Source organism: Tasmannia lanceolata, unplaced genomic scaffold, assembly GCF_043159265.1.
Source record: "Tasmannia lanceolata isolate RefF3 unplaced genomic scaffold, GAP_Taslan_0.1 ptg000013l, whole genome shotgun sequence".
In the NCBI taxonomy this organism is placed as follows: domain Eukaryota; kingdom Viridiplantae; phylum Streptophyta; class Magnoliopsida; order Canellales; family Winteraceae; genus Tasmannia; species Tasmannia lanceolata.
This window is the reverse complement of record NW_027518690.1, coordinates 44628196-44647822: the sequence shown is the minus strand read 5'-3', so window position 1 is coordinate 44647822 and position 19627 is coordinate 44628196. Positions and strand designations below refer to the sequence as shown.

Genomic DNA, 19627 nt, shown 5'->3' with positions numbered 1-19627 from the left:
AACCTATGCGATGGCCCCAAAAATTGAAAGTGGGGCCCTCACTGTACTTTCTGAAAAGTATTGGATTTCACATCCACTCACCATATAAAATCTCCTAATAATTAATGCTCCATAAACTTAGAGGACTGATATCCTCACTAGGATGTTTTGATAATGATACTAATCACTTGGTTTTACACTCGTGAATTTTGAGAATTGTAATAGCCTTGACAAATTGTTTAGAAAGTATAAAACTTGATGATTGGCACCATTGTCAAAACATGGTAGTGCCAATATTAGCCCCTTAGCCCTTGTAGAAACGGTGGAGGAGGGCACAACCATTTGAACCACGTCATTGCTCTTGCATTTGTTGTGGAACTAAAACGGCAGAAGTAATGACGTAGATCCAATAGTGCCACCCTTTACCACCATTTCTACAAGGGCTCCTGTGAGTTTAGCATCACTCTATAATCTTTTATGCTGGTAATTTATACTCTCATTTCTTTACTTTTTGACTTGATTTGGGAGGAAACAATAAAAACATTCTTGCATTTGAAAAAATCACTGACCAAAATGTGTGCTCCAAGTGATTGTGTAAAATAGAATGCAAAGAGTTCAGCCCCACATTAGAAAGTGGAAGAAACTTTTGCTTCCTTATTAGAGGTGGCATGGAGGGAAAGACTGGGCCTTTCAAGGGATATTGGATTTGTTTGGGTAAGGCCATTTGTACTCAACTCAACTCAACTGAGCCTTTGTGCCAAACTAGTTGGGGTCGGCTAATGAATCCTTTAAAAAAATTTCATGAAGAAGGTGAAAGAATCTTCCAGACTCTAATTGACTAAGTCTAATCCTGACACTAGTTGGGTTCGTCTACATGGATCATTTTCTTTTATTCTCTTCTATCCAAGGTCATATTCTCTGTTATATTCCTAGCCATCAACTCTTTCTTCACTGTTTCGGGTGAAGCCATTTTAAGAAGAACTAAAATAAATACACACGAACGTGAATGTTGGGTTGGGTTTTGGTCGTGGGCGCGATGTGACGTGCCGAGACATTCATTTGCATGCAAGTGAATTTTCAACTCCTAAACAATTTTTTTTTTAAATTTTCCGTCCCAAATAATTTGTTTTCCACTCAAATTTTGCTATTGAAGTTTAAATGTAGCGTTTTATGGTTTTACTACTTTGAACGGATGCCATTTAAGCATATTTTTATTTCTTTATGTTAAGGTGACCGTTTTCTTAATCTTGAGGTTCATTTTTTCTTGATAGGCACCTCGCAAAGAAGATGTTTCTGTTGTTGATTTTTTCTTATTGAAAAAACTAAGTTGTAATTCAAAATTACAAATGGTGGGACATTTTGTCATTTTTTGGTTTGTCCTTTGTGACCTACTTTATAGTTTGTCCTTTATGACTCTCTTTGCCTTTTGAGCCTTTTAACTCAAATTTTGAGTTTCCCTCCAACTCTTCTAAAGCAAGGTGAAAACCTTTAGCCCTAGATGGGAGAATGGATGAGAAACTTATGGGCATATATATATATATATATATATATATATATATATATAATTCCACTTTTATATGTCTTGTGTATGAGAAGAGGAAAAGGGAGACCCTCGCACTTGAACCGTGGGGTGGTCCGGTGGGCTAGACCATACCACACGCGCACCACCCGGCTTGGCTCGGCCGTGCGCGTGGGCCCAACTCCTTTTCTTTTTCTATTATTTATTTTTCTCTTTTCTTTTAACGGTTCAAGAGTTCATTTATTTTGTTTTAACTCTTTTTTACCGTTTGAGATTCCTTAATAGTGGTTTAGTGACCATTTGGGAAACGTCGCACACGCACTAAAAGAGTGTGACGTTTCACTCTAACGTGTCGATTGCTGTTCTATAAAACCAGTTTTAGAGAAAATAGAAAGATATCCTTAACGGATTCTTCTTCTGCTCTATTTCTTCTCCGATTTTCTCACTGGTTTCTGATCTTTTTCCCCCTAGCTTTCTTATCAAGGCTTTTGGCACATATAAGCGAATTCTTAGGCATCCAGGCTACGTGAGTACACACCCCTGGAGCAAGAGTTGTTGTATCCTGGAGGCATACGCCGAGATGCCCATCTGCACCATTGATTCGTCATAGTGGGAGCGAAATTTGCCTTAAGGACAGTGAAGATCCTTCGTGCCTCAACTCGATAAGTGGCTTAACTATTTCTCTGTTTGATTATAATTGATTCTTGCAGAATAGTTACTGTTGATTTTTGCTTTCTCAAGTTAAGGTGTTAATTTGTTATAAGGTATTCTCGAATCTTAAATTACAGATTTGCACATCATTTTTCTAATAGTTTCTTCTGCCTAAGTGTTTCTTTTATATAAATGGAGAAGAATTTCACGCCGAACATATAGTTGCTGCGACTCTGTTCTCTAAGTCTTTTTTCACTCTCTAGTCCTCCATAGTTCATTTTGCATGTGAGCTGATTTGAAAAGAGTAAACGAAGTGTACGTCTATTGGAGCCTGGGGACTGTTTTATCTTGGAGGTTAGTTCAGGCATCCCTGTTGGCACCGTAAGGGGCGTATATGATTCTTAAGTAGGGACCAAGCTTTCCATTCCTTGTCTGCATTTTCTTCGAATATCATCAAGCAAAGTGCATATGCTTCTATATTTATATTTCGAGGGAGGATAGAGTGGAGAGCACCCTTGTAAAAACATAATTTAGAAAGCATATGAAATATTGGTCCAATATTTCATATTTTGTTTGATTTAACTTTCCAACAATCTTAAAATCTGAGTAGTCATACTGTTGCAATATTTTCCCAAGAGTGACACAAGCACAAGAAGACAAGTGTGCATGTCGAATCCTTACAAAATGCCAACAAACAGTGGAAATGACCACATCTTTGGTAATGTCACTGTTTTTAGGGGAGTGATAAATCGACCCCCATATATCTTAAATCGACCCCTGTGTCTAACCGAGAGGAGAGAGAAAGAGACAAAGGGGGTCGATTTATTTTATAATCTTCCGAAAGGAGTTGTTTTGGAAATGTTTTCCACGAAAATACCCTAAGTTTTTGTGCAATCAAATGGAATTTCTGCTAGAAAAGCTATCACAATTTAAATACGAGAAAAACCCCAAGTTTGGGACTGACAGTGCTCATTGCTTGTGTCTTTTTGTGTGGAGACCACCACCCTTTGGCTTTTGGTGGGTGGGCCCGAATGACATCAAGGCACCACGAGGTTCTCTTACTTTGCCTAACCTCAGTTGGTCCACCACGAGACCGACACCAGTTTTCCAAACCTAAGCCAAGCAAGGACCTCGGTATTCATTATGCCGTATTTGCAGAAGTCATTTTGCCGAGTCGTGAGAGTGCAGCGAATTAAATTTAATAAGACAAAATCTGAGCCTATGTGGCTGCTCTCTTATGCAAGCAAAATGCCTTCTGCGATGGTCCCTAGCAAATCCCTTATGAAGAGAAATTATACGATGAATGGGGTTACACACGTAAAAGCAATAGAATGTAAGCAACACCCTTGATATTTGATCCAACAACCCATCCTTGGATCAAATATCAAGGATGGGATGATAGATTAAAGTTTGTGCGCCCACTCATCAGTCATCGTAACATCTTTGCTCAATGGCAAGTTATATGATGAGTCATGAGTGGGCGTACAAATATAAATAAAGGTTGTATGATGAAAGTGCCATCCTTGATATTTGATCCAACAAAAGCTTCTCAAAAAGTATCCGCTATTATTGTTTGTACGCCCACAAATCATATAAAATCTCTGTTTTTTTATTCATTAGCCATTCTTAATGAGGAGATTTCATATGGTGTGTGCATGAAGTCCAGTATTTTTCCAGAAGTACACTAGGCCACTTCAAAGGATGATCCAAACCATTTGTTGTTTGGCCACAATGTAAATAGGTTGTACCTCTAAATCATGTAGATGATCCAATCTGTAGAGGTTTTTATGCTCCTTCCTAAAGTGCACTTATTGAAGGTGAACATCCGCCTCATTTACCCTATCAATCCAGGGTTTCAAACGCCAACAGTAAGTCCGTCCAAATTCCATTTAAAACACGTTGACCTTGATTGGATGATCTAGGCCTTGGATCCATCCTCATTAGGGGTGTAAACGAGCCGAGCCGAGCCGAGCTTGGCCAGGCTCGGCTCGGCTCGTTAAGCTCAAAAGCTCGGCTCGGGCTTGAACCAGGCTCGGGCTCGGTCAGGCTCGGCCAGGCTCGCGAGCCTTCCCGAGCTCGGGTTATATTAAGTTCACACCCTTCATCTTCCCTGGACAGCCCTACTAGTGTAATTTGACTACTTTTTTTACACTATAGGGAGTGGTCCAAGTAACAAATGGGGTTCCAAAAATGAAGTGACATATTTTGCCTCCCCCTTTCACTCCCTGGACAACCCTTTTAGTGTATATATTAATATATAATATATATATATTTAAATATATTAAATTCTTAACGAGCCTTAACGAGCCGAGCCTGGCCTAAATCAGGCTCGGCTCCTTAAGGATTCGAGCCGAGCTCGAGCGAGCTTCTGAGTCCGAGCCAAAATTGACACCTTTAATCCTCATTAAGGGTTCCACCAAAAAAAAAAAAAACTAAACCGTTGATTTTGAGGCCATTTTTTTTCTGCATGGGACGCTTGTTTGGGATGAGACAAAGACAGTGTGGGTCCCCTCACGATGCGCTCCAAGATCAACAGTCCTGATTTCACATACATATCTTCCATATGTCCCAAAAAATCACTTGTAACGGTAAAAGTGACTTTCCGCATAGTCGTTCTCTTAAATAATCTATGATAGGGCGAACAGGCAACGAAGTGACCATGATGCTTGAATAGTAATTAGGGATATGATGAATGCCCCTCCTCCCCCCCTCCCCACTCTACTCTTTTTACTTGGGACATCCCCGTACAGTTAGTCACAAATACACTAGAGTGGGCCCGTTTGGATACCTCATATTTTGTATTTGGATTTGGAATTGAGTTTTGAATACAAAATGAATAAATCCGCCAGCTCATGCAGGAGAGAGGGGCAAGGGGGTACTTCCTATTGGAAGAGAGAGGTTGATGAGCAAAGAGGGTGAAGGAAACTGCCATATTTGTGGACTTCCAATTACTTATTTCCACAGCATATTTGGAAATCTGATTTTTTTCACTGTCGGTCGCTGATTTGGAAATCCAAGGATCTGATCCGGATCCAAATCACAACTCAAAAAGGGCTGCAAATGTGAGAAATCCAAATCAAAATCTTCTCGGCATCCAAACGGATCCTAAAATTATTCCAATCAATCAGACTGATTTAGCCCAAAAGTTAAAACATTCGAAAGCATACTTCTGTTGAGAATACTTATGTTGACATTCATCAGACTATTTTTTAAGAAAATACCCATCAATAATTCTAAAAGCTTGATTCTCCCACAAAGTGTCTTTTTTTTTAGGGAAAATTACATTTACACCCACTCTAGTTTCTGACACATCCACTTTCACCCCTATAGTTTAAAACGTGACAAATACACCCCTGTAGTTTCAATTTGTTTAAGGTAGGCCCCCTCAGTTGAAGGTTTGTCCATAGATTGAAGAGTTAGGATGATCCGATGGAGCTGATTTTTTGGGCACACCCTATCTATGTTAGGGCCCATCAAATGAACGCTTTGGATCATCCAAACAATGTGGGCCCACGTTATTTGGATGATTTTTTGGTAGTGTTTGGATTTGGGTATGGACCCACATTATTTGGATGATCCAAAGCGTTCATTTGATGGGCCCTGACATAGATAGGGTGTGCCCAAAAAATCAGCTCCAACGGATCATCCTAACCCTTCAATCTGTGGACGAACCGTCAACTGAGGGGGCCTACCCTATACAAATTGAAACTACAGGGGTGTATTTGTCACGTTTTAAACTATAGGGGTGGAAGTGGATATGTCAGAAACTAGAGGCTGTGTAAATGTAATTTTCCCTTTTTTTTAATTTGGATTCTTATGAAAGATTCATCTGTAAACACTAAACAACTTAATGTTAGTAAATCACGAAGGCTTGTGCTACTCACACTACAATTCTTCACTAAAATAACTACATTTGCCTTTTGAGGTGGTCGACCCTCTGAAAATGATTTATTTCCAAACAGATGATATGAGGTTAATTATTACTCTTGTTTTAAATCTCAGCCGGTGTCTCCCACTTTTTTTTCACAGCCATTGCACCCAAAATGAATCTCTATTGTGACCAGCTTCAATCACCTCTTGCTTCTTTATGAAAGGCTCTGGGCTCCTAGCCTAGAAATGGGGCATTAAGCAAAATAACAAACATTCCAATTGTAAAAGGTATAATAATGGGAAATGCTTCCATGGGTTTATGAACAAAAAGAACAACCAATAACCACAGAACAATGTTTCACTGTCTCACCCACTTGCACCGGCAATTGCAACCGACAGAGAAACTTAACGGCAAGGAATGGGATATATACTTAGAAACTGGCAAATGGTAGTGAGTGAAAAGGGTGCGCAGATCAAAGCGGTAGATGAAACTAAACTTTGATGGAAGCTGAAAAACTAATATGAGACAAACGGGCATGGGTGGTATCATTCAGCACTCCATTGGGTGACAAAAATGTGTTAGTCTGTTAATCTTTTCATTAGCAACATCTATAATATATGCATAAACTGTGAGCTTTGAATCCCTGATTTGTAGCGATTTATTCCTATATTTACATGTATATTCTATCTTTACAAATATTGAATGGGAAACATTATAAACAGCTATAGTCAGATAATAACGGTGAGGAAATCACGTGATATCACGGATATCACAGCGAGCTTTCCTAATATTGGGGTCTAAGATGGTATGCAAAGAACACTCTTGGACCCTTAATTATTGAAGCCAACTCAGCTAATGAATTAGCATTGGCAAGTAGCATAGTAAGTGGACCATGGGAGTTAGCAAGTATTATTTTTGAAATCAGGGATCTTTCTTTGAAAATTGGACCTCAATTCCAACTTATGAAGAGATCAGCTAATGAAAACTTCATGGCAAAGTAGCACACTCAAGATGCCCAACTGCCTAAGCAATGTGAATGATCTTTGTCACAGTATGATATCAGACAACAAAGAAAACAAAAACAGAATCCTACACTCTATCAAAATGAAATTTTCAATTGCTGTCCATCTGACCAAGTTCACTAGTATCCTTCTCTATTGCAATCACACATTCTTCATTCAGCTGATCTTATTGCTAACCCAGGTACTATGAACCTATCTTATTCAAAATGCTCTGAACTTTTCACTATTACCATTTCTATGACAAGCTTTCCTCCAGCAATCATCCTTATCCATCTCTGGTTGTCATCATGCATTTGCTGCATCAAAGGTCATAATTGATATTAGACATAATCTCCCTCAAGAAAATAAGTATAATAGCATGTCTCTATGAAGCACGGATACGTTACGGGGTGCGGGTACGACACGATACGGGTACGTGGATACGTGATTTAAAAAAAAATTAGGATACGGGTACGTTTGGGGGTACGTTGAATATAATATGTTTTCTTATTTTATTATATATTTATAAAAATAAAAAAATTAAATATTTTGTTAAAGAATTCAAACAATTTAATTGGAGAACAATCAAATAACAATAACATCACCAAAATCTAATATTACTTCTAAGTTGTGAGGTTTTTAATTACGGGATATATATATATATATATATATATATATATATATATATATATATATATATATATATATATATATATATATATTCTAGTTATTTTGATATATTCAACCCCTCTTTTGTTAATTGGGACAGCCCCTCTATTGTAAAAGTGTTCTTGCTTCGGCTTAAGATATGAAACACCAATTGGCTCGAAATAGGCTAAAAAACCCCACTCCCCCCTTCTTAAAAAACATCCTTGTATCCTAGCTAGATCCAGGTTACTAAGAAGCAGCCATCGAAATTTATCTTGACAATGCTATGACGGGGTGGGGCCCAATTGGCTTTTCACATGTCCTACATCTCATCTTCACAATTTCCATCCATTTTTTTTTTTTTTTGAAAGGTAACAATTTATTACAACTGTAATCGTGTAACAACATTCGGGGACAAGGTGTCCCACCAGTGCAATACAAATACAGCAAAAACCCATCAAACCTCACGTCCTCGCCCAGCAGGTTGAATGAAGCTTTTCATAAGAGTTCAACCATCTAACAGTATCAGAAACACCACCACTAATGCATACCCAAGACCACTTACTGACATTAAACACCCTGGGCAACCTAATATATTAAGGAACTGCACTTCTTTGACCCCACTTCAGATTATGGACCGGGATTTCCTGAAGTGCAACCCCCTTCCTCCCCACCCCCGATTGGGCAACTAAGAATTTGCAGGGGCAGCAAAGACCCAGACACCAGAATTGTTGTCTCGATATTTAACTTTCCATTTCTTCCTCTCTTGCTTCATTCTGTGTTGCAGTAAAAATCAACACATCTTCCTTCTCAACCCCCAGTTTGGCAATTTGTCACCATGTTTGTTCGCCGACCTTTTTGGTGTTGTAGGCATGGCAAGATTTTACGAACCAAGTCTTTTATTTCTGCTATAATGCTTGCTATCTTCCAAGGACCAGCTGCCTTGCTACTAGCCCTAGAAATGATGTTGGCTGAATCACATTCAATAATCGATGGTCCGAGATTTGCATTTACATAACATCTTAGCCCCAATAACAACATTTTTGCCTGAGCTTCATTAGCATCACATTCTCCTGCAGGACAAGAAAATGACATGACCGTCCTCCCATTAGAATCACAAATGTTTCGCCGATTTCAGCCTGACCAGGTTATCCATGGAACTACCATCGAAAATCAATTTCAGCCAACAGTTTGGTGGCGCTTCCCATTTGGGCTCAATTTTCCGCTTCATTTTCTTCTCAGTCATCACTATTCACACATTCTCAGTACTTCACCCACGTTATAACCAGGATTCCCTTTCTATCTCTTCCCCATTATATCAAATCCATTTTCTGTTATAATTCTTCCCCAGCTCTTTTCTTTCTCTTTAAATATCCAGTTGTTTCCTTTTCTCCATGTGTGCCACATTAATGTGAACGGGACAAGCTTCCATAGCACTTGCTTCAAACGGCCCTCCACTCCAATTTCTAAGGACACCTGTGATTGATCTTTCATGCAACCATTGTAATCCAAAACTATTGATTATAGCTTGCCATAGCTGGTAAGAGAGCGGACATTGTAGCATCAAGTAATCTAACAACTCTTCATTCCTTTCGCAAAAGATGCAACGGCTCTATTTTCTCACAAGCTAGCATCAGAATCCCCAAATTCCTTCCTCACCAATGACCAATTCACCAACCTATTGCTTATATCAAATAGCATTCTTCGTAATGAATCTAAACCTACAAATGTGAGTTGGTTCCTTTCCAGACATAATGGAAAGCACACTTTGAACGAGACATAAGCCACAAAATCTTGCCTTCATCGGTGCCGATATCTCCATCCTCAATAAGGTCCCCATAAAATTTGGGAAGACCCAATAGATACCAATCCATCTCAAATTAGTCCACCATATTTTCCTCGCCACCTTGCAATGGATGATAATGTGGTTAACCGATTCCTCTGCCTCTTTTCACATCATACATCTATTCACTAATCACATTTTCTTTCATATGAGTCCATCCAAAGTGTTTACCTTCTCAAGAGCCACAGATCGAAACAAGCTTCGCACCCTAATTAGAATTGTAGCTATCCAAATCCTAACTCAAATTCTGTCCGGTTTGTCTCCCTTCAACAAAACATTGAAGGACTACACCAAAAAAGACAACATGAGGATCCACCTCCCAATTTGAACATCATGTTCAACCTATGAAATGAACACCCATTTGGACGACATGAATTATAGTTTGACTAACAACAGACCTCAATTGGTGATGGCTTGTCTCGACTTTTTCCTATTTTCTTTGGATTGGGAGAATCACTTCTAGTGCTAGTACCTACACTACACATTACCCATCTTACCACAATATAGTCAAGTTGAGACCCCCTATTTAATGAAATCTCATCCCTCAATATTTTTGCGTTTTTCTCCCCCATTTTCCACTTTGTCATTTCATGATTGTACACTTCCCGCCAAACCCCTCGCCTATGTGTCTATAAGGACCCTTCATCAATGCAATGGCAAACAGACATTGCTAACCCACCTTTTTAGCAAGTTAGTAGTTGCATGTCTCCAAAGGCTGCCTTGTATCCCATCACTCTTCCACTCTTACTAGAATCGGTTCTCTTCAATGAACCTCATAGAATGGAAGCCAAAACCAAATCTACCCCTCAATCATGAGTATGCACCAATATCTCCACCCTCAAGTTACTTTAAACCCCAAAGATTCGAGTTTCTGTTTCAGTATGAGTTTCAGTTGTGATGAAAATGGAAACATGTTGATTCCAGATGGAAATTTCAGTGGAAATCTGGTAAAATCACGAAACGTATAGTAACATATGCAAATGAAGGATATTTAAGATACAACTTCACAAAGTGCTAGAATAGGGACAAAAGCACACTGAAAAAATCATCACATATGGGAAAAAAAACACCCATAATAGTTTAAAACATTGAATAGCTAGTACCATGCATTGTCGGGCATATCTAATAATTTAGTAGATACCAAATTTCACATGTAGTTCATACAAATATTTATACATAATACACATATCACGTTTCACAATCAATTTATATAAAAATAATTATGTAACATATACAGGTATAATGTAACACTAATACACAAATGATTTTGGTTTCAGTATGCATTTCAGTGGGGATGGAAATGAAAACATTTCAATCTCTTCGTGTCTATTTCAGTGGAAATTTAAAACCATGGATGCCCCGCACCACAATGCTCATAACCTTTCTGTAGGTCTTTGATATTCTTTAATCTGATGTGCTGCCAATTCTTTTTTAGTATGAGCTTGAGAGCCAAGAAGGAACTTCCAAATCTAGAATTTCCACCAGCATTAAGAACATTTGTCTGGTTCTAGTATTGTTTCTGATGTCTCTAATTTTCTAAAGGCTGCATACTTCTTTATCTTCATATTTCCATTAACATTTTTTCTAATGACAAAAAACAATATCATTCCCTTAAAATTTAATTACTAGAGCTAAAAAATTATTTTGTGTGCATGTTCTTTTGCCTTTGGAGAAATTCCTTGGTTGCTCATTAAATCATGCATGCCTACGCTCTTGCTCACAAATGAGTATCTATTGACACTCAAACACCAATCCTATACGCCAGCAAGGTTCAACCACAGAAAACAAATAGTCACATATACATGCCTACAAGCTATATCTAGAATAAGAAACCTCCTGCTTGAAAGCCCCATCGCCATTTTATGGAAATGCTGGATATCATTAAAGGGACAAATGAATGAAACATTTCCCACAAACATCGTGAAGTAAATGGTCTCGTGAACAGATTAAAGAATTTTGATGTCCCTTGTAAAGCATTGAAAATATGGCATAGTATGCCTAAGTTGTAGTTTTGCTCAGTCCGAGACTGTTTCTCTTTTTGTTAGTGGCGGTATTGTGGGTTTGGACCTGTATTGCCCTGGCTCCTTTTCTAGTGTATGGCTTCGACCTTTTATGTTTTTCCTTTAATTCAAATCTTTGTCAGACAAAGGTCATCTTGTCGGGAATAATCATTGATTAACATACGATAACCAACCATTAGCCACTCCCATACACTTATAAGTAATAATGGCAAGTACATAAGTGCATGGCAATCCATCAAAAGAATTGAGAAAGAGTGAAGAAGTGAGAACTGGTTCATTTTAGCAAGTACCTTGTAAAAGATCAATGATAGCATTACTAAATCAAAACAAGCCATTAGATTTTACTAGGATTCTGATTTGAGTCAATCCAATCCAAATAATTGTATTAATCGTTTCAGCTTCCAAGAAGTTTCGAGAGTTCTTCCAACTCCCTCAAGTTATGTCCAAGTTTTCCAATTTTTTGGATGATCCGTGTCTCGCATTGTTGTTAACAAAAATCCCTTCGAGTCTTTACTAACTAGATTCAACCAGACTAACTTCATAAACAACACTGATATATGCATCATAGTTTCATTGCACATATATTTCCATCAAAATAGAACTAAAAAAAAGTTAAATCCTATTGGCTGAAATTAGCTTGAATCCTATTGGTTGAGATTAAAAAGGAGAGAGATATTTTAGAAAGAATTTCTAAAATTTAGGCAACTTGCTTACCAAGCTAAAATACTATTGGATGAAAGTTCAAAAGTCCATACTGCCTCCTTCGTTGCATCTGACCCAGCGATAAACTCTGCCTCAGTTGTGGGGCCCATCATGGTGTCTTGCCTGCAATCCTCACTTCCCATCAGCGAGATTGGTCCCACGGGGAGTGGACATCAATTACCCCTGGTCCCACCTAATGGTATACCTTTAAATCTATCAGCATGGGCCCACAAATGCATTTGCAAATACCTTTTGAAAACAGCCATTGTTTTTTAAAAACCTTTCGATAAACAATTTATCAAACTGACTGCTGAGCCATTATTTAAAGGTCTACGCTGAGATCGAAACTGTAAATGACTTTGACATCATCATGTCACGTGCCCATCAGGCCAGCAACCAGATCTGCTGACTTACATGTCTACAAGAGCATACCTAGCCTAAACAACTGCTATCATTTTGGTAAATACCGATGCATCTAAGTCAGCTGCATAGGCAGGTTACCCCGGAGGAACTAATTATAGAAACAAATGCATTACCTGCCCCCACTTTTAAACAATATTGCTTTATAATGCCACTTGATCCATGTGAAATTTCACAATGAACAAGAAAAAAAACCAAAAATGAGATTACACAAACCCTGTAAAACCCCTATAAATCATATGAAATTTCAGAACAAGCAACGTGCCATTCAACACATTATATAAAACTTATGACCTGCCTCAAGTTCTATATTTTTCCAGTAGTAATTGGTCAACCGTGTTCTACACGGAGTATCTATATAGTTTATAATTAAGTAACTTATCTAAGAGTGAATATCTATCCTTCCATTAATCTGTTAACTCTTCAATCCAATCTCATATCACATACCAAACAAATTACAAAATATAAGAACTTATTCCAACATTTAAACGCGGAAACAACATAAATACCCCGGCTCAACTTAGAAGTGCTATTGAAATCAAATAGATGAACAGGGAGGACATATGATGTAAAGCCAGCAGAATACCAAACATCAGTCAGTCAACTGCTACAGCAATTAAATCAACTGATTAAGAAGACAACAATCAAAAGTATTGACTGGCCACATGAATCAGCTACAGGGAAATACTTTTTAATGTAAAAGAGAACATGATGGTGTGTAGCAAATATTCTTTCAAACAGAAGAAAGAACAAGAGTCTGATAAGAATTTCTTCACCTATTCTTATCCGTGTGAGCCCGTCAGAAGGTCAAACAAACCACAACAAGTCCACCATGAAGTAGGCTTAACTGGTGGTAGAGCCAAAGGAACCTGCAGCATCTGACAAAATTTCAGAGTAAATGTTACATGCATAGATGCGTAGAATAAATTAGTTTAGATTTTTGTAGCTTGTGAGTTTGCTATCTAATTGTTTGGTATGGGTAGGAGTCTCAGAAATAAGGGGTTGCGGTGTCTAGATTGGTTTGGGTAGGAATTTTAGAGGAAGTGTTTAAGTGGCTGCAAAGTGGGTTTTCTATTTAGTATAAACAACATGTAAGTACCCTTTTTCAAATCAATGAAGAAATCTATATTGGAAATTGTGTTTTTGCACACGAAAGAGGACTGACCCATCCCTCCAAGTGGGCTGAGAAGCCAATCTTCCCTCTAAGAAGATCAATCACGTTGCGAATCGATTTGGGTTTGTAACAAAAAGCAAGATCGTTTTATTTAAAATTTGATAAATTTAACTCACATGCGGAAAAGAAATAATCAATCATTCCAAGATTATCAATATACCTCTTTATTCGTGCTCTCTTGTTCGGTAGACTCCTCACGACATTCACCACTATCTTTGGGCTTCTCACTTGAATCAGTTTCTGATGGCAATGGCATTGTTATAAGCTCTTCATTCTCCTTCGGCAATGTTATAAGCTCTTCATTTTCCTTCGCAGTAGAATCAACCACACCCAAAACTCCAGAATTATCAACTGGGGTGGCTTCTATAATAGTAGTAACCTCTTCAGACAAAGAAACAATCTGCTCCGTTGGATCGACAGACTGAGAAATCACCGAATTAAAATCCACCACTTTCCCCAATTCCCTCTCAGAGGGATTTTCAACTGATTGAGAATCTTCTTCCGAATTCCCATCTTCACTAGACAAATCACCATTCAATCCCTTTACGGATTCGACAAACTCAATACCAATATCTTTGATTTCAGAAATGGGTATCTCCATAGAAGGCAGAATCACCTCTCGATCCTCTAGTTCGGACTCTGTGTTCTGGGTATGGACCCCATTTTCAGATCCTTCCATTGTTTCGCCGAAACCCAATTGGGAAGAATATGTCATTTTCTGGTTTTCAATAAGAGGGTCCGAATTTGGAGAAAGGATTTTGTTGCTTTCGCTTTCTTTCCCGTAATTCCCAATGATGAGATCGTCATCTCTCCTACCATTCCCTTCTTAAATAAATGAATAAAGAAACAAAAAAAGAAAAGAGAGAATATCAAATCAATCAACAAACAAACACCCACAACGCACAAAAAAGAAGAACAAAAGCAGAGAAAAAAAAAAGAGAAAAAACCTTGAGAGTTTGTTGAGGAATCAAGATTTGATTTCTTTCCCTTGTTTTTCTTGGCAGCTTTCTTGTTCTTTCCCATGTTTGATTGGGAGACGAATCGAGGGCCCGAGAGATTGAGAAAAGTTTTTTTGTTTTTAATCCTTTTCTCTCCTTCCAATCAAATTCTCATTATTTAGATGGACATGGGAGTTATTCTGTTTCTAGAGAAGATAGAAGAGTGGGCTTTAATAATTGAAATGAATTTTTTTGGGAAAGTGGATGTAACAGTTTGAAAATTAAAGTTTGTGGAATTCCATTTCCATTTGGAGGGATGTTATTTGAAGCATTAAAGGCGGGAGATTAGAAAACGGGCAAGGGAGGGAAAAGTGGGTGGCATTGGAGCCTTCCACTTGGCACTTGCTTTATCTCCCCTCTACTTTTTCCTCTTTGAGGGGAAAGATGGGCTTATTTATTTGTAGGGGATGGGATTTGCTAGGGCCCACCTGTTAATAAGACAAAATCTGTTGAAAAATGAGCCTATGTAGATGCTCTCTCATGCAACAACCAGCCTGCCAAATAGCTCTGATATGGTCCTGCCAAATCCCTTATTTGTATTAGCTTGGGTTCTGTTTGTTGGAGAATTTATATGATGCCCAACCCTCAAAATAGCAAGGGTCAGGTGGCAAACCACTTTGCCACCTAGCCCTTGATTTCTGATCTGGTCAAAACACTCATATTTTTTGAGTGTTTTGAGCAGATTAAAAATCAAGGGCTAGGGTCGGCCATCATATAAAAACTCCTGTTTGTTCTCTGGGAAAAGAAAGGGCTTATTTATTTGCACGTGTGTGTACTCGTGCGATCTTGTTAAATACAGCATGTAGAAATTAATGGACATCTGAGGTTGCCTTTTCAGTTTCAGGGGCTTTGCACATTAAATAGTGCTAACTTTAAGCAAGCAACATGGGAATTGGGAGTAGGTCTTCTGGCTTTCCAACTTCTAGACCATTTAATTCATTATCTAAAACTTCCGGAGCTCTTTCCTTTTTAGTGTGGGGTTAGAAAACCTCGGATAGGATGTTCTTGGGATTGGCTATCCATATTCACAAATTTTGTTTTGGCAATAATTTATCTAACAACAAAGGCAATCCTTGGATAAGCTGTTCTTGGGATTGGTTCACTATTTTATTTTGGCAATATCTTATCTAACAACAAAGGTTGAAGTCAACAGAGAATAGCATGTCTATGGAAGGATAAAATAAACACAACTTGCTATACTTGAAATGGTGCTTGCTTAACTAAATTAGGGTCTGTTTGGATTGATAGAATCAGGATCTAGACACCAGGGCAGAATTATGTGCATCAAAGATCTCTTAGACCCTGTTCATTTAAGATTATTACAGCCGATTGTAAGTGCCAAACCTATTATTGGACTCAAAATTACGTTTAAATTTGAGTCCAATAATCGGTTTAGCACTCACAATCTGTTATCATACTCTTAAACGAACATGAGAAGTATTTTCAAACCCGAAATTGTTAGTTGAATCCTCATTTGCACTATTACTTAATGACGCATCATTTATGTCACACATTCTCAAGATAAAACAAGCAGGTAAAAAAACCTAACCCGACTTGCACTAGGGTCAAGCCTATGAATATTGGATTTTTGCATAAAAAATCCAACCCGAGCCGATCGGACTGACCCGAGTTGCAACCCTAAGAGAAATTAGTTATAAAGACATTAAAGGGGATGGTCATTGTTCAAATAGCGGGGTTGTATTTATCATCAGCCAAAACTAAACATAAAAATAAGAACAAAAATGTATTGAAAATTTTATCTACGACGACAAATTATTCTCGAATTTAGTAAAACTTTGTGTTTAATTTCCAAAACTCTCATCTCTTCAAATTAAAAAAAAAACATATAGTTATTTTTTGGATTTATTCATGTATTTTTAAATTTTCATATAGCACAACAAAAACTTGCAAAACTTTTAATTAATATCTAAGTAGTGTAACTTTGTAGGAACCCAACAGAAGTGAACTCGAATCCCCATTAAATGCAAAAAACACTATGGAGATGACCAAATCGTTGGTCGATTTAACTTTCATTTCTGGGAAATGAAAATGTAATTTGGTTATCGAGGAAGAATGTTGTCCGAACTTTGTTATGTTTTGGGATTGAGCCTCTACCTCAATTGGTAAAGAATATGTTCTTCAACCTTGAGGTTGGAGGTTCAATGCCTGCTTCCTACCAAAAAAAACTTGTTAATGTTTTGGCCATTTGACAGATCTGGTCATTTCTGAATGCGTCCAAATTCAATGGAGCCAAGATTTCTTGATACATAATTATTCATATATTAAGTCCTAGTGGAAGGACACTCTTCAATCACAAATCATTCCAGTCACTTGGCTAAAGTAAAATCCAAATGGGGTATCTGGATCTGCTGGTTGTTGATTAGTTTTTATAGACAGCTATAGTCCCTTCAAGCTTGGCTTTAGTGTTTTTTTGATTGATTGATTGATGATGTAGGGTATCCCCACGCTAATTTTATGGCGGGACTAATCCCTATGGAGGGACACAATCACCCATAAACCAAGTGAACTCGAACTCGTGTCTATGGGGAGCAAACCCACTAGCCGACGTGCTAACCCCGTCCGGGTTAGCTTGGCTTAAGTTTCAATGTAGGCCCGTCACAAACTTAAGTGCAGAAAATCACCCGATTGGCCGATTTATTATGGGATCGTCCTTACTAGGGAACTCTTTCCTCAAATTCCTATATGGATTTCGGCATTGGTGGTTGGATCCAAGAACCTTCTAGACACCTCTCAATGGAAAAATTCACATGTATTAAGAAGGGAACAGGGGCCAGTATACTACGCCATAAAATCTAGCATGATAGCCATGCTAGTTTATTCAAATGTAAAAAAGTAGAAGCAAACCAAAGAAGATAACAGACATCTAGAAATGCCTCTACATCAATCACAAGAATCATAAAACAGGATTAGGTGGACTGTTACCATTGATTCAGAAAATAAAAAATGCATATGAGCATTCCTGTCCAAAGAAAGCAGAGGTTCAACCCGACCCGGTTGAGGCCAGCCCTAGCCCATGCCAAGGTATCATAACCTCAACTCTAAGCCAACCCAAATCGAGCTTTGCGTAGAGGAGTTTCAATCCTAACCCAACTCATCTAATCCGATTTTCCAAATTGAGCCGGGTTGGGTTGGGTTGGGCTGAGTTCAAGTTGTATCGGGACAAAACAAGAAAAAATTACAAAAAGGGGGAATTGATATATCTGCCCCTTTTTCTATTTTTTGTTTTTTTTTTTTGAAAAAGGTAACAGAAATTTTATTCCATTTCACTGGAAAAAACCGGAGGGGGACAAAATGTCTCCGAGTACAATCAAAGGCCGATCCCCATTGGGATTACAAGTAATACTAACAGCCGATCTACATGGGACTAAGGATGCAACTCGGGTCGATTTTGGCGATTTAGATTGGAGCTTTTATCTTAAAATCAGGTAGGGTTTGGGTTGATTTCTATTCATTTTTTTTTAGCAAAAGCTCAACTCGACCTTACCCAAGTTGCACCCCTACTTGGGAGCCAGCTCTGTATCTATGACTGCAAAGGGGCTGACGTACTTCACATAGGAAGTATTCAATTGGCCTGATGTCCCATGTAAAGAAAAGGGGCGAATTTATCATCCCCCCTAACACTAACCCAACCCAAAATTAATTAAATCAGGTTGGGTTGGCTTATCCCAACCCTAACCCTAACCCTAGGGAATAACAACCTAACCCGGGCCAAGATTGGGTTGGCCCAAGTCGCAGCCCAATTGGTTTGGTGTACATCTTCACCAACCAAAAGTGTATCGAGGACGGAAGTGCAACGTGACACTTCTGTTACCACCAACCACATGCGTGCAACTGTTTTCCAAATTCAAAAAAAGTTGCAACAGCATGATTCTACACTGAGATGGCTACTGATTAACAACGAACAATTCAAAGGCTAGAAATGTTCTGTTTGGGACTCTGATGCCTAAGTTTGGCCCTCAAAACCTACCATTTCTCTCAGTATAAGTAGCTCCTTCCATGAACAATTGCATACAAGCCAGTTAGACATCGTCAATTGAACCAATCCATGGCACCAAACACATTGACTCGATTCATGCAATTTGCGGTGCTACTACTTATAGCGGCCGCGGTCAGCTCCGAGGCTAAAGGACAGAGGTTGAAGGAGACAAATATGGTATTCTATATGCACGATTGGGTGACTGGTACCATGACCGCACTTACCGTTGCCGGATTGAATGGCCTAAAATCAAGTAAACAAAATTTACGAATTGAAGGCATTGAGAGGGACACGAAGAAAGTGGATGAAGCACGAGGCATCTAAGTGAACTCGGCGATGGATTCGACAGACTTCCATCTGTTAGTGATTTTGCATTTTCAAAATCATGTATATTACATGTTTTTAGTGTTTTGGAAAATGTTTTATCAAAAACGTTTGGGAAAAAGAAAATGTTTTTTTTGGAAATATTTGCTTTTACAAAAGGATGTAGAAGTGTAGTTGAAAAGATAGTCCCACATCGGATGAGAGAAAAGAAAGAGAAGGGCTTATAAAGCACTACCTTTTCTAACTCTTGTTGATTGCACATTGGGTTGAACCCATGGTTGGACCCGCGGGACGGTGCAACGCACCGTTCGCACACGCGCACGCGCGCGCGCGGCGTGGGCAATGGGCTATAGGGCGCATAGTGGCACTTTTTTAGGCGCACTTTGCACTTTGCACTTTGCACTTTGCATGTACGCAACGTCGCGAGGAGGGACCATTCAATATCAATGGGTGCGATCTAACGGTCAGATTTCAAACAT

The 19627-nt window shown here is 38.6% G+C and overlaps 1 protein-coding gene across 3 annotated transcripts; it reads right to left on the bottom strand.

Annotated features, from left to right (window-relative positions):
- Window positions 1-6902: 6902 nt before the first annotated feature.
- Window positions 6903-15161, bottom strand: LOC143889229 (uncharacterized). Of its 3 annotated transcripts, none has more exons than XM_077393409.1 (4): window positions 14777-15161; window positions 13990-14654; window positions 13432-13524; window positions 6903-7338 (listed from the first exon to the last, which is right to left on the bottom strand). In XM_077393409.1, the coding sequence occupies exons 1-3, from the start codon at window positions 14850-14852 to the stop codon at window positions 13438-13440; spliced, it is 828 nt and encodes a 275-aa protein (XP_077249524.1). In that variant the 5' UTR covers window positions 14853-15161; the 3' UTR covers window positions 6903-7338; window positions 13432-13437. The 3 variants fall into 3 exon arrangements, with proteins under 3 accessions (XP_077249524.1, XP_077249523.1, XP_077249522.1); XM_077393408.1 differs by having other exon boundaries at window positions 13432-13533; window positions 13990-14651; window positions 14777-15156; XM_077393407.1 differs by having other exon boundaries at window positions 13432-13533; window positions 14777-15152.
- Between the last annotated feature and the right edge of the window lie 4466 nt (window positions 15162-19627).